The 13,769-nt window shown below is 44.5% G+C and overlaps 1 protein-coding gene across 5 annotated transcripts in view; it reads right to left on the bottom strand.

Annotated features, from left to right (window-relative positions):
- SH3RF2 (SH3 domain containing ring finger 2) overlaps positions 1 to 13,769 on the bottom strand; it is a 143,963-nt gene that overhangs the window by 57,065 nt on the left and 73,129 nt on the right. For 3 of the 5 annotated variants that reach the window (XM_020872209.2, XM_070465574.1, XM_020872215.2), the window contains exons 5-6: positions 12,555 to 12,626; positions 11,831 to 12,154 (exon numbers count right to left, since the gene is read on the bottom strand). In XM_020872209.2, coding sequence (XP_020727868.2) covers positions 11,831 to 12,154; positions 12,555 to 12,626 — 396 coding nt within the window. The remainder of the gene's footprint in view (positions 1 to 11,830; positions 12,155 to 12,554; positions 12,627 to 13,769) is intronic. The other 2 variants (XM_070465575.1, XM_020872228.2) reach the window with 1 other exon arrangement.

Here is a 13,769-nt window from a genome sequence, read left to right as displayed (position 1 = left end):
TCCGAATCTTCTAACCCAAATCTTGAAATGTACTTGCTGGGTAGTATTTAGCTAATTACTTAGCGTCTCTGGGTCACAGTTCCTCCATCTAACATGGAAGTAATTACATCTCTTCATAGTGCTCCCAGAAGCTGGTCTGTATGTAGGACCCTGGCACTGGGCCTGACACCTGCTACCCATGCCACAAAATTAGCTCCTTCCCCTCCGAGCTGAGCAGAGTGGAAAGTATACCTGTTCCAACAATCCAGTCAATATGCAGGTTCCCTTGAGCCTCTCCATCCCGGGCACATGAGTCTCCAATTGCACATGTCCAGTGATGGCACTGGCAGGTCTACCTCTCCTGCCTTTGGAAAGTTCCAGTTTCCTCCAAAGCCCTTATATTCTTGGCATGTGTTTGGGAAGAAGGGGCTGCTATTCAGAAAGGGCGTTTGCCTTGCACAGACCATATGTTAGCTGCCATTAAAGGAAAAAAAAATTAACTTAATTTTGTTTTGTTTTTTTGGCCCACATCACTGTGGGTCTAGTTCCCCAACCAGGGATTGAACCTGTGCCCCCTGAATAGGAAGCACTAATCTAACCACTGGGCCTCCAGGGAAGTCCCCTTAGCTGCCATTTATTCTGCATGTACTATATGCCAGGCCCTGGGCTATGTCCTGCACATCAGCAGTCCACAGTTGGGGCTGATTTTGACCCTTGGGGACATTTGACAATGTCTGGAGGCATTTTTTGTTGCCACAGCCGGGTGGTGGGTGCTCCTGGCATCTAGTAGGTAGAGGCCAAGGATGCTGCTAAACACCCTGTGATGCATAAGACAGTCCCCACAACAAAAAGTTATCTAGCTCCAAATGTCAGTGCTGGGGTGGAGAAATCCTGTGTGTGAATATCTCATTCACTTTCGTAACAGGTCTGTGTGAAAGGTGCTCTTACTGAGTCTTTGCAAGTTTGAGCCACATGGACAAGGTCCCTGTGCATTAAGGACTGTCCATGATCCCACATTTCTGTATACAACCCCCCTTGTCCCTGACTGTACCCCACTTTTCTCTTTCTCTTGTCCTTCTATTTTATTTTTCCTTCTTGCTGAATTCTGTGTGTGTGTGTGTATGTGTTTATGCGTGCTGCAGGCCCTGGCGGCCTTGGGGATCAGTTACCCTTGCTCCTGGCTCCCAGAGCTATGGCGTCTGCGTTAAAATGTCTGCAAAGCAGGCTGGGCCACTCCTTTTTTCACCCAGGCAGGGCTGGGGCTCCAGGATTAATTGGGCAGAATGATGATGTAAAGTTTAAACTCTTGTTGGAGAAATGCTGAATCAAAGAAGCAAGCCGGGTTAATTACTGAACTTGCTTTGGTCACCAGAAACAAGAATGGCTTTTCCCCAGGGACCTCAGAGAACCTGGGCAGGGCTGGGATCTGAGACTGCAGGCCTCACGGGGCACCAAGAGCTGCTGTTTTTCTGGTGTAACTTCAGGATAAAGTTACTGGGACCAAGGAGAGGGACGCAATTCAACATCTCCTTTCCCCTGGCCTACTCCCTTTATCCTTCTGGTCTCCACCTGAAGGTCACAGCCTCCAGGCAGGCTTCCCTGACCATGCTGAGTCTCTTCACTTCCCATTCTTCAACCTCACAGCACTTTGCACATCTACAACCACGAAATCAGGTATTTATAGTATTTTGGTTAGTATTTGTCTTCCCTGCTGGTCTGGAGTGTCCATGAGCATAGGGACCACATCTGTCTGGTCCACTGTATCACCTGTGCCTGGTGCATGGGGGGATCCAACTGCTGCTTCACTGGCTGCTTCACTGGTGGACCATGAGGCACTTGGGCGACCAGATCAGGTAAGGATGTGGCTTAGAGAAAAAGCTGAAAGGTACCAACAGAAGATGGTGGAAACAAGACCTTGCCTCAGTCTCTACCCTGGTCTCCTCCTGTGTCCAGTCTTTTTTCCTGGCTTTTCTCCTATGGGTTCCCCATGGAGTTACAGTTGAGAGGCTGAGCTGAGCAAGTACAATTGCCCCAGGGGCATCCTGGATACAAGCCCAAAGCCATACTCCTGCCCTACTTCCACAATTATCATTGCTTATCAATGAAACACAGGGACTTTTGGAAGCCTCTGCACTCCCAGGCAGGCTCTGACAGAGCATCCTTCTGAAGCGTGCTGCTGGTGAACGGCATGCTCCGCACAGGCCAGCCCCGGGGCATGGGCATGGGGACCTGACCCAACATTAATCACACAGTGAACATTTATTGAGCCATTTTCTCCTGCCAACTCCTGGCCATTAGCTCATATACATGCACCACCTCATTTTATCCTCATAGCAACCTTAAGAGGTTAAAAAAAAAGAAAAAAAGAATCACTACACCAGTTCCATTTTATAGATGGAAAAACAGAGGCCCAGAGAGATGAAGTAACTTGCCTGATGTCACGCTGCTCAGTAAGAAGCAGAATGAGAGCTGGCTGACCCCTAAAGCCCTTACTTTCATTCTCTCACTATACTACTTCTCCTTAAAGTACCAAGAAGTTCTTTGTTAATAAGCTCTTAGAGAACTCTACCTGACACTTACTGGGCCTGAGAAAGCTTTGCAGTAGCCAGAAAGGAAACAGGACTCTTGTGTAAAAGTGTGCTTGAGGGAAGACTGGAGGACCCACAACCATGACCATCATTAACTAAATAATAGGAACAGTTCTTTGGGTGCCATTTACATTTTGAGTGTGCTATTCACTAACAGAGCAACAGAATGCTCAGGTCTATTTGATTATTCCACCTAGAAGATGAGAAAACTGGGACCTAGAGAGGCAAAATGCTTGCCCCAGAGTCATTTGGCTGGGTGGGAGGGAGCCCTTGGGATCAGATTCTTAGGCCTAACTGGTGACAAAGTGGCATGTCAGGTGGTGACAGCATGAGCGCTGTGCCAAGAACTGCTACTGCAGCCTGGGACTACATGGCTCAAGGGCAAGGCATTAATGATGTAGTAAAAGGACTTTTAGTTTGGTCTTAAACTGCAATTAATTTATTTTATTTCGGGGAAAGACATTGACTCAAGGAATCACCTCTTCCTGCCGATTTTCTTACATATAAAATGAGACAAGATCACTCTCAGGTCAGCCAGGAGTTGTGAAAAATATACCTTAGGGAATTCAGATTGGGAGGGTCACCTAGATCTTGGAAGATGTCTCTCTCATTGCTGGGTTTAAGCCAGGGGTCCTCCTCAATCACACCAAATGATGCTATGTTCTAAACCAGGGGTCCCCAGCCTCCAGGATTTAATGCCTGATGATCTGAGCTGACGCTGATGTAATAATAGAAATAAAGTGCACAATAAAAGTAATATGCTTGAACCATCCTGCAACTATCCCACCCGCCTCCTGCCTCCCAGGTCTATGAAAAACTGTCTTCCACGAAACTGGTCCCTGGTGCCCAAAAGGTTGGGGACCCCTGTTCAAAATGCCCTGCTTGGAAGCAAGCAGGTAAAAGCAATGGTGACAGCTTAGTTGGTTACGGCTCATCCCTGCAAAGACCGTGGGTGGAAGGACCTACCCATTTTGCGGATGAGGACTTGAGGCTCGGTGGGGTAAGGTACTTAGTTCATTGTCACTTAGTCATTAGGAGGTAAAGTCATGGCATGAAGCTTTGAGAAGGACTCAGAGCCCTTCTATTCATACTAAGAGCCTTTCCTCTATAGGGAAACATTAAAAACCACCCCCAAATCTAACAGCAGTCTCCATAGGCTCCTGCAGCATTTTCAGTACTTGGTTTCTAATAATCTATGCAATGGGAGAGATTTCTTCTTGGCTCTCATGATATCTTTCCTGTGCTGTTTATGTTCCTTCCCTCTTGCAGACACACGAACACCAAACCAGTCTGTAAACCCACATTTGGAAACAGAAATCATCTCCTTATCCCCACAGCAACCCCGAAGCCCTTTCTTCTCCGGGCAGACCAAACCTGGTCTTAGCCCAGCTGAGAGCCGATCCTCAGGAGGCGGCCTGAGGGCAGTGATAAGGCTGTAAACAAGGAGGCTGGCACAGGCAGGCAGCGGAGATTAGCCTAGCTGGCAGCGACCAGTGGAAAAAGGGGTAGCAGTTCGGGAGTAGCCAGAAAAGAGAAGGTGCTGAGAAATGAGTCCTGTCTTTGAACCAGGGGAACGCCCAGGAACAAACAAGGAAGACAGAGAAAGACAAACAGGGAGCAGGTGGTAGAGAATAAATATATAGTGGTTAACTCTGGAGTCCCCAGTAGACCTTGAGGGCCTACGATATGAAAGTTTGGAGATCATTGTGAGATAATGTATTTAAAAGTCCCAGGGAAGGATCTTACACATCATCAGCGCTTAGAAAGTAGTAATCATTCTTAAAGAAGCATTGTAGTTTAAAATTCAGGAGGGCTGCATCAGCAGACGAATGGATGAGGAAGCTGTGGTACATATACACCATGGAATATTCCTCAGCCATTAAAAAGAATTCATTTGAATCAGTTCTAATGAGATGGGTGAAACTGGAGCCCATTATACAGAGTGAAGTAAGCCAGAGAGATAAAGACCAATACAGTATACTAACGCATATATATGGAATTTAGAAAGATGGTAACGATAACCCTATATGCAAAACAGAAAAAGAGACACTGATGTATAGAACAGAATTTTGGACTCTGTGGGAGAAGGCGAGGGTGGGATGTTTTGAGAGAACAGCATCAAAACATGTATATTATCAAGGGTGAAACAGATCACCAGCCCAGGTTGGATGCATGAGACAAGTGCTTGGGGCTGGTGCACTGGGAAGACCCAGAGGGATGGGATGGGGAGGGAGGTGGGAGGGGGGATCGAGATGGGGAATACATGTAAATCCATGGCTGATTCATGTCAATGTATGACAAAAACCACTACAATATTGTAAAGTAATTAGCCTCCAACTGATAAAAATAAATGGGAAAAAAAAATTCAGGACGGCTGATAGATTTAGAATGTCATCTTTTTGCAACCCCCAATAAATGGTCATGAATGGCTCCTCATGAATGGAGGAGGGGAGTGTGTTGACACTGCATAGCCATAACCAGTAATACCCAGAATGTGGAAAATGCAACAAGACAAATGACTTGGCTCTTTTGTACATGTCCATAGCAAAGGATAAATGAGAGAGAGAGAGAGAGAGAGAGAGAGAGAGAGAGAAGATGAAAGCAAGAGAACCTGTAGAATAAAAGAAATCTAACAGACGCATCAACCCAATGCAAGGTGTTTACATCATTTAGATGCCATTGAAACAAACCATCTTATAAAAAAACATGTATAAAGCAAATATAGAAATTGGAACATGGGCTGAATAATGCTTTAAAGAAATTATTGTGATAATGGGATTGTGCTTGTGTTAAACTCTTAGGGAAAAATACTGATATTTTAAAAGAGACACTGAGATGTGTACAGATGAAATAATATGATGTCTGAGTTTTTCTTTAAGATGACTGATGGGGGAGCAGGCTCAGGAGTGGGGATACAGCTGAAATAAGATTGATCCAGGAGTGGATAATTGTTGAAACAGGGTGATACGTACAGGATGGTTCATTGTGTTCTTTTTTAAACTTTTGTACATGTTTGAAATTTCCTGTTCAGAAAAGTTCCAAAAATTTACAGGAGAGTGATTTAAGAGAAATCTAGCAACTAACTACTAAGAAATTTTAACTGCTAACATTTTTGATAGTAATAGAAATGGAAGCCAAACACTTTATATCCATTTTACATCTTTTGATTTTCCCAACAACTTTGTGAGGTAGGGGTTCTTCCTATTTTCTTGATGGAAACTGAATGAAGCTTAGAGTGTCTCCTGATTTGTCTGAAGTCTCACTGCTGGGATGGGGGACAGGCATCTGGGTCTAAGGCTGGAGGGGTTTCCCCTATGACACTGCTTCTCTAGGTGGCTCCTGACTCTTCTTTACCCAGCGGATCTGGCAAAGTAGAGGGTGGCAGAGGCCCTCTGCTTCTACTCTGTGTCTTTTTTTTTTTTTTTGCTTTCAGATGTCTGCCAGGGAAGTTCTGCTAAGGCATTAACTGATAATGTATGAGAACAGTTTAAGGGGCTGTCTTCACCCAAGGGGTGTGCTCTTGACCATTTAATAAAGATATCTCAAGCAGCTGTTAGGTTCCATAGGAGGTACTTTGGGGCAGATAATGAAGACATGACACAGAACAGTTTGAGGGGCCAAGTGTCCATTTAATGGAGCCTCCCCACTTTCCACCCATGAATCTTTGAGGCCAGTTTGGCCAGTTCAAGAGAGCTCCGACAGCATCATTGTGAGTAGGGATTTGCTGTGTGAAAATTTTAAAGACAAAATTTATATTGGGAGATATCAAAATAAGAATATAAATATAGGGTTAAGCTTATTTCTGTAAATTACCTTAGATGGAGGATAAGCTAAGAATCTTAAACATACATTAGCACTGAGACTGTGTCCAGAGGAAAAAAAAAGATGTTACTACTCAGTAAAAAGCATCTCTCATGGCCATCCTGAGTACTGGAAGTTCGGGTAGGGAGACTTCTCCAAAAGGTGAAGACAAAGGGACATTGGAGATCTGGACTTAGAGTTGAAGCTCCCAGAAACTACTTCATTCAGGATATTTAAGATATTCGATCAAAAGGAGAGTCAGCTTTATAGACCTCGGAATTCCCTAAGGTGCATGACAGTTCATCTTCCCAGGAGCCAGTGAAAAGATGCTTAGACTTGCCGTTATCAGCCTGGGATGGGATGGAGGAGGCCTGGGTGTGGGAATCGCACACTAAGGAGTGATTTCAGTGACCTGACTTCCCCTCTCTGTCTCACCTCTTTTGTTTTCTGGGTAATCAGAAGAGTGAAAGAGGATTGGTAGTTACTGGGTCGGCAAAAGTTCCCTGAATGAAATTTTTGGCCAATGCGATATTTAAGTAAATCAGAGGCCTCTATCTTTGTTTTTGATTCTTGAGGTAAAATATGCTATTAGAAAACTTATTGGGGTTTTGGAACGTCAACAGCAACATACATGAATAAAACTCCAACCCTGCCCCTAAGAAGTTTGCAATCTAGTGAACCTTTAAGATACATACGAGGTACTTCCAGCACAGAGAACCCAGCTGTAGACAATACGGTGTGAACACAGGGGAAAAGTGAATTCTGCAGAAGAGGAGTGGCAGATGTTTCCTTGAAGAAATGGTGTGCATACAGGGCTTGGGGTGTGGATGTGTTTGTGACAGGCCATTGCACCAAAAATAAATTCTAGGAGGAGTAACATTTATTTATTTCATGAACATTATTCATTGCTTAGAATAATGCAGGCACTGTGCTGGGTACAAGGGCAAAAAGCCAAGAGGCGGCCCAGTGTCTGCTGTACTCGTGAATGTTGAGGGATCACGCAACTTTCGTGTGTGTATGCTCATGTGTGGACTTCCCAGGTGGCACTAGTGGTAAAGAACCTGCCTGCCAATGCAGGAGATGTAAGAGACTTGAGTTTGACCCATAGGTCAGGAAGATCCCCTGGAGGAGGGCATGGCAACCCACTCCAGTATTCTTGCCTGGAGAATCCCATGGACAGAGGAGCCTGACAGGCTACAGCCCATAAGGTTGCAAGGAGTTGGACACGACTGAAGTGACTTAGCATGCAGGCCTGCATGCTCATGTGCACACGTATAGGGGAGAAGCAGCGAGGCTGGAAGATTATAGTCAGATGAGGGAGGGTCTAGAATGCCCTTAACTATTTAGGAGAGAGAGCACAGGTCTGCCCTCAAATCCTGGGTCTTTCCAGCTTTAAGGCTTTGAAAAAGTTTCCAAATTGTTCTGTCCCATAGTTTGGGCTGTTTGGTAAAATGGGCATGTGAACACCTACTCGGAAGAGTTGTGAGAAGAGTCATAACGTCTGTACTTCATCTCTTATAGTTTCTTTTTTCTTTTCGTTTTTTCTTGAGAGTTATGTCTTATTTGGTGAACATTTTTAGGGCTGAAGCAGCATCTCAAGTAACCCTGAGAGAACTGCTCTGAGGAGGCAAGGGAGGAAGTCTTATAGTCTCTGACTTTCAGTGGCCACTTAATTCATGGCAGTATTACAGCCTCTGAAGACTGTAGAGAACCGCTGGTGGTCTCGGGAGGAGAAGCAGCATATCAGATTTGGGTTTTCAAGAGGATGGAGGCCACAATGAGGAAGCTAACGAATGCCCTCTTCTCTGCATCCAGAGCACTTCACACGTGTCTTAGTTCTGCACGTAATTACTCTGGACTTCTGCTTTCTAAACTATATTGCCTCCCATCTTTATAGATTTTTGCCGTATCTACTTCCCACTTGTACCTTGTTAACTTACTGTTCTTAAAAAAAAAAAAGCTTTGAAATTTTAATAAAACAAAATTTTTTTTACAGACTTCTGTGAACATAAAACTGGCATCTCTTATATGATACAGAGGATAACCATCCAACAACATGATAAAAACATGCAGTGTTATGAAGTTCAGACATGGGCAGCTGGTGGCTGAAGCCCTGAGCCTGATACCTTGCTCTCTCTTCCTGATGCAAGGAGATTAGCACCCTGGTACAGGATGTTCCAGAAAGACCAGCTCCAAACTGAGACTTTCTGATATCACCAAAAGGCTTGGGGAAAACTGGAAAGGGAATACCTGTCTCTACGACAGTTCTTGACTGTAAAATTCCAAGTATCTTCATGAGCAAAGTCCGTGCAGGTGCCAACAGGGGCCTCATCTCATTTCAGGAAGTCCCAACTCCACTAGAGTCATTTATGTTTTATATCCCTGCTAGACTGTGAATTCCTTGGGGACAGGCACTTACTCCTGCTGCCTTCAGTGCTGCACATAAAACTTGGCCACAGTCGGTAGTTCATAAAGGAACAAAGTGATATTAAATGAAGACCTTCTTGAGGTACAGAAGGCTTAGGACAAATTCTTTACTGAGGGGTGGGCAGGGAAGAGAAGGCCTTGGAGTCTACAGGGAATCAAATGAAGACATGCAAGGAAAGGGAGGCTAAAGACTTTCAAGATTTTGCCAGATGACATCTTTGCTGATGGCATAGTGGAGTGACAAGAGTCTATGAGCCAGAATCACATGATTCTAGGGTCAGTACAGACTCTTGCTGTTCACTAATTACATGAACTTTGGCCAAACTGTTTTTCTCTCGGGGCCTTAATTACTTTGCTATAAAGCGGTAACAATACCTCTCCTACAAAGGCTCTTACCGTATTTTAGAATGTCGGGCAGCACTCAGGAGACTGGCACTTCCCTCCCTCCTTCCTATCCTTTTACTTTCAATACATGTTTGAGGTTATTACTGCTGTTCTTATTGCTTTGGTATAGAATACCCAGGACTTGCTATGGTTACTAGTACACTGTAAGCACTCAACAGATGTCTACTGGCTGGAAGAGTTACAATGACCTGTGGTCTTTCTGTAGAAAACAATTCCTCCTCCCATCTTCCCTCTCTATGTATATGTCACCACTGTCTGCCCAGATGTTTAAATCAAATGTCTTGATTCCTTGATTTACTGAGAACCTACTAGGGACTCTGTACCATAGATGGTGCTGGGATGTGGAAGGAAGGAGGGGCTTGAGAAGGCAGATCCAGTCACAGCTCTGAAGGATATTAGAGACAAAGGAAATAGGAGACCTTGTCACTGGCTCAACTTGCTTCTCATCTTTAGATATAGCTCTTAGGTGGGACATTTTACAAGGGTGTTTTTGACAATATCTGGGCAAACGTAGAAATACTGATAATCCAGTGCCATCTGAATCTAGAAAAGGCTATCAGTACTGTGCAGTGGTTCCTTGGGGACAGGATATGCCAAAGCTACACTTTGGAATTCTCACCATTTGTGAAAATTAAGAAGAAATACTGTTGGATTGATTGAAAAGTTCAGTTGGGGTTTTTCGTAAGATGGTACAGAAACCTGAACGAACTTTTTGGCCACCCGATGCCTGGGCTTCTCAGGTGGCACTAGGGGTAAGGAATCCACCTGCCACTGCAGGAGATGCAAGAGATGCAGGTTCAGTCTCCAGGTGAGGAAGATCCCCTGGAGGAGGGCATGGAAACCCACTCCAGTATTCTTGCCTGGAAAATTCCATGGACAGAGGAGCCTGGCGGGTTACAGTCCATGGAGTCGCAAAGAGTCAGACAGCTGAGAGCAGTGTTAGTTATTAGTTAATGCTTGTTTGGATTCCTGCTAGGATTCTCTACTCTGGTCCAGCCTCTCTGTCTGTGAGATAAATTGACCAGGAAAAAGAATTTAAAAAGCACATGGAAAGTGACTCTTGGCTAAATCCTTTGGAAAGCTAACTTATAGCTGAGTGAGCTAGCCTAGGTCTACTGGATGTGGGCTGTACTTCAAATACCTATGTCTGTATAGAAAGAATGATTTCAGAAGATTCTGCTGGTCTTTCACTTAAGTATGTCACTAGGTCCCCATGTTGGAGGGCATGTGTGTGTGTGTGTGTGTGTGTGTATAGGGAGTGTTGAACTTTGGGCACAAACTGTGTGTGTACTTATAAAAAAGCATTTGGAGTGTGTGTATAGGAAGGGAAGGAAATTCCTGATTTTTTAATGAAAGAAGAGTGTATGAGCAGGGTAGAGTGTAATTGTGTGTGCGCGGTGTGTATGTAATGCAAGTGGCGGGCAGAACGACATCCACAGCCAGCCCTCTAGAGATGCAGACAGTGGCATAAGGTCTGAAGTGCTGTTGGAAGTGATTGTTTTCCTTTTAGACCCAGCTCACAGGTCTTTGAGGAGCCCTTGACTTTCTCCTCCTCCTTGACTTGTTAAAAACGGATTAGAGTCCAATTAAGTCATTTAATCCCAAGGTAGAGAATCATGTTTAAAAACAAGATTTACAGCTTAAAAAAAATTGCACGTTGAGGTCTGTCCTTTCAAGTTGCCACCTGCATGGTTCCAAAGAGTGTTTATAGCAGAATACCCGACATGCAGTTCTTAATTACTTTGCCTCATACCTCCGGTCCTTCATCTTTTAAAGCATCCTTCAACCTAAACAGCCTCATGCTGTCAGAAGTACATCTGCACTGCTGGGTGGTCAGGATTGCCTTTTGGCTTATCTCCCTACAGTAGGCAATTCAGGGGCCAGGCTTAACAATAACAGTGGTAGTATCAATAATAATAGTATTAAGAGCTAATGCTTATTGGGTACTCAGTATGTGCCAGGCACGGTACTAAGCACTTTATATATATTATCTTATTAAACGTGTCATAGGAAAGCACCACGACTGGCTTCATGAGTGTGTGACATGTGGAGTCACATGTGGCTCTCTGCTCCGAAGGGCCCTTCACTTGGTTTCATGCTCTGCTGTTGCCATCTTGAAATTCTTAATCATTTTTGATCTGCATTTTCACTTTTCATTGAGCCTTGTAAAGTATATAGCTAGTCCTGCAAACACCCAATAACCCATAGTTTCTCTTTTTTCTTTTCCTTCCCTTCCATGTGATGTCTGACACATTGCCAGCAGATGAAACAGTGAATGTCAGACTGTGATCCCAGAAAACATGCTATTATTGCTCAGGAGGGATGTTCTCTAAGGGGTAGGAACCATGCCATGGCTCTTAGCATGGGAAAGCAACCCTCTGCCTCTAAACCTCTCTCTTCTCATCTGTGAAACGGGGGTAACAATAATAGTAATACCTAGCTCATAGGCTGTTTCAAGGGTGAAATGAGATCATGTAAAGACAGCTCTGACATATAATACATTTGACATTAGTTATTATTAATGCATTATAAGGGCTTAGCAGGTACTGAATATCCAATATTGCCTGTGACATGGTGTGGACCACTTGCCCAACTCCAGGGTGGCCTTCTCCTGGGGGTTTGTTCCCTACCTGTCCCATGGAGCTGGGGGAAGCATCCGCTTTCTCCACGTGCTGGGTGCTCACAGAGGGGTTGCTGGAGCTGATGAGCACTGGGGTGCTGATCTCCACCATGTGGCGCCCCGAGGGAGAATGCACCATCCTGTTGAGGGTGTTCAAGGCTGTTGTGATGGAGAACTGGCCGGGCCCCTTCCTCCTGGATCCCGGGCCCCTTCGGAGGGTGGGCGTGTTGGTTGCCTTGCCTCTGCAGGGGGAGGACACCAGGGACAGGTTTTTCGTGTGGGACGATGGACGGCCTTTGTTCTTCTCTAGGAGGTGTCTTGCGGTGAGGTTTGGCTGAAAAGATGAAAGATCCAATAAGAATTTAGTCATCCTGACCTCGTGTGAGCAGCTATAACTTCCCCAGGCTAATCTGAAGCCAGCACCAATGCCACCACCTCAGGTGTCACTCCTTGGACAGTTTCCATCTTTTATCCATAAGTCCCAATCCCTCTCCTGTATCAATCAATTCTCACAACTCGCTTGCATCATAGGTACAACTCTACTGAGGGCTGAAGAATTTAAAACAAGCCATGATACTCTGCTCTGATTTGCCCATCTCTCTCAGCATCATCGCAGCTTCCTTTACCTGGAAGACCCTTCCCTTTTCTTCTAGCTCCCCCTGAGACCCCCCTCCCCCAACCTTGATTCAACTGCTTGTCCTTCAGCTTTCCCACTGTACATTGTAATCATTTACCTTCCTTTCCTCCACTGGACTGTCAGCTACCTGAGGGCAGGGTGTTCTCTGCTGTATCCCAGGGTGGTGTTCCTATGGGTTTGTGGAAGAATGGGTGGATGAAGTTGCTCAGGTTCACACATTTGATAAGTTTGACCAGAATGTAAATCCATTCAGGACCCTGGATCATCTAAGGCTAAGACTATCTTCTACTACTTCTTTTAAATACTTTGATCTCATCTCCATTCTCTCTTGTTCTATACCTCTTAGTGCTGGTACATCAGAAAAACAGACAATCCCCTTACCATGATTTGTGGTGTAAATATCTACCAGCAATTTAACCACTGTCTAGCAAGATTCCTGTAAACCTACCACCAGCCCTTGCCATCGACTTCCAGCCAGTTCTAGCGCTAGCACCACCACTGACTGTACTGTATTTTTTGAATACTCTGCCTGTCAAGCACCCCATGAGTTCATGTCCTTCAGAAATCGGAAATATGCTGACAAAAGGGATGGTGTGAATAAACTTTCGAGGACAATTAAAACGTGTCTTCATCATAATGCTTGTCACCAGGTGCTCTCTAAAATTGCACATCTCATTCTAATTCTGAAATTCAGTGATAGAGGGAAAAAGGAATTTGCTCATTTAAGAACTGTTTTTTCATTAAGCACTTTCTAATGAAAATGTTCAGATGATTAAGATGATTAATAGAGTTGAGATAGAAAATTTTAAAGGAGAGGTAGTTTCTGCCTCCAGAAGCTTATAATATTGGGGAAAAAAACCATCAAGTGGGAAAGGGGCATTATTACTTTAAAGATAAGAGAGTTGAGGCCCAAAAGGGGTGATTTATACATGGTAGAGCCAGCACATAAACAACTAAACAAGAAAATATCAGGCAGGGACTTCCCTGGTGGTCCAGTGGCTAAAACTTCCTGCTGCCAAGGCAGAGAGCATGGGTTTCATTCCTGGTAATATTATAGGATCTATTCATAGATCCTATAAGCAGCAACTAAGAGTTAGCCTGCCAAAATTAAAGATCCATTTGTCACCATTAAGACCCAGCACAACCAAATGAATAAATAAATAAAGCTTAGGCAGTAATAAATGCTCTTATGTGTCAGAGAGTGACAGGGGGTGGAGGCTACTTCAGATTTGGGGGGTTTGGTGAGGTGTCAAGGAAGACCTGCTGAGAAGGTGACATTCAAGCTAAGACATAGATGCCAAGAAGGAACAGC

This window comes from Odocoileus virginianus, chromosome 3 (genome assembly GCF_023699985.2).
Source record: "Odocoileus virginianus isolate 20LAN1187 ecotype Illinois chromosome 3, Ovbor_1.2, whole genome shotgun sequence".
In the NCBI taxonomy this organism is placed as follows: domain Eukaryota; kingdom Metazoa; phylum Chordata; class Mammalia; order Artiodactyla; family Cervidae; genus Odocoileus; species Odocoileus virginianus.
Note: the sequence above shows the minus strand (reverse complement) of the source record. Positions and strands in the feature narration are given on the sequence as shown.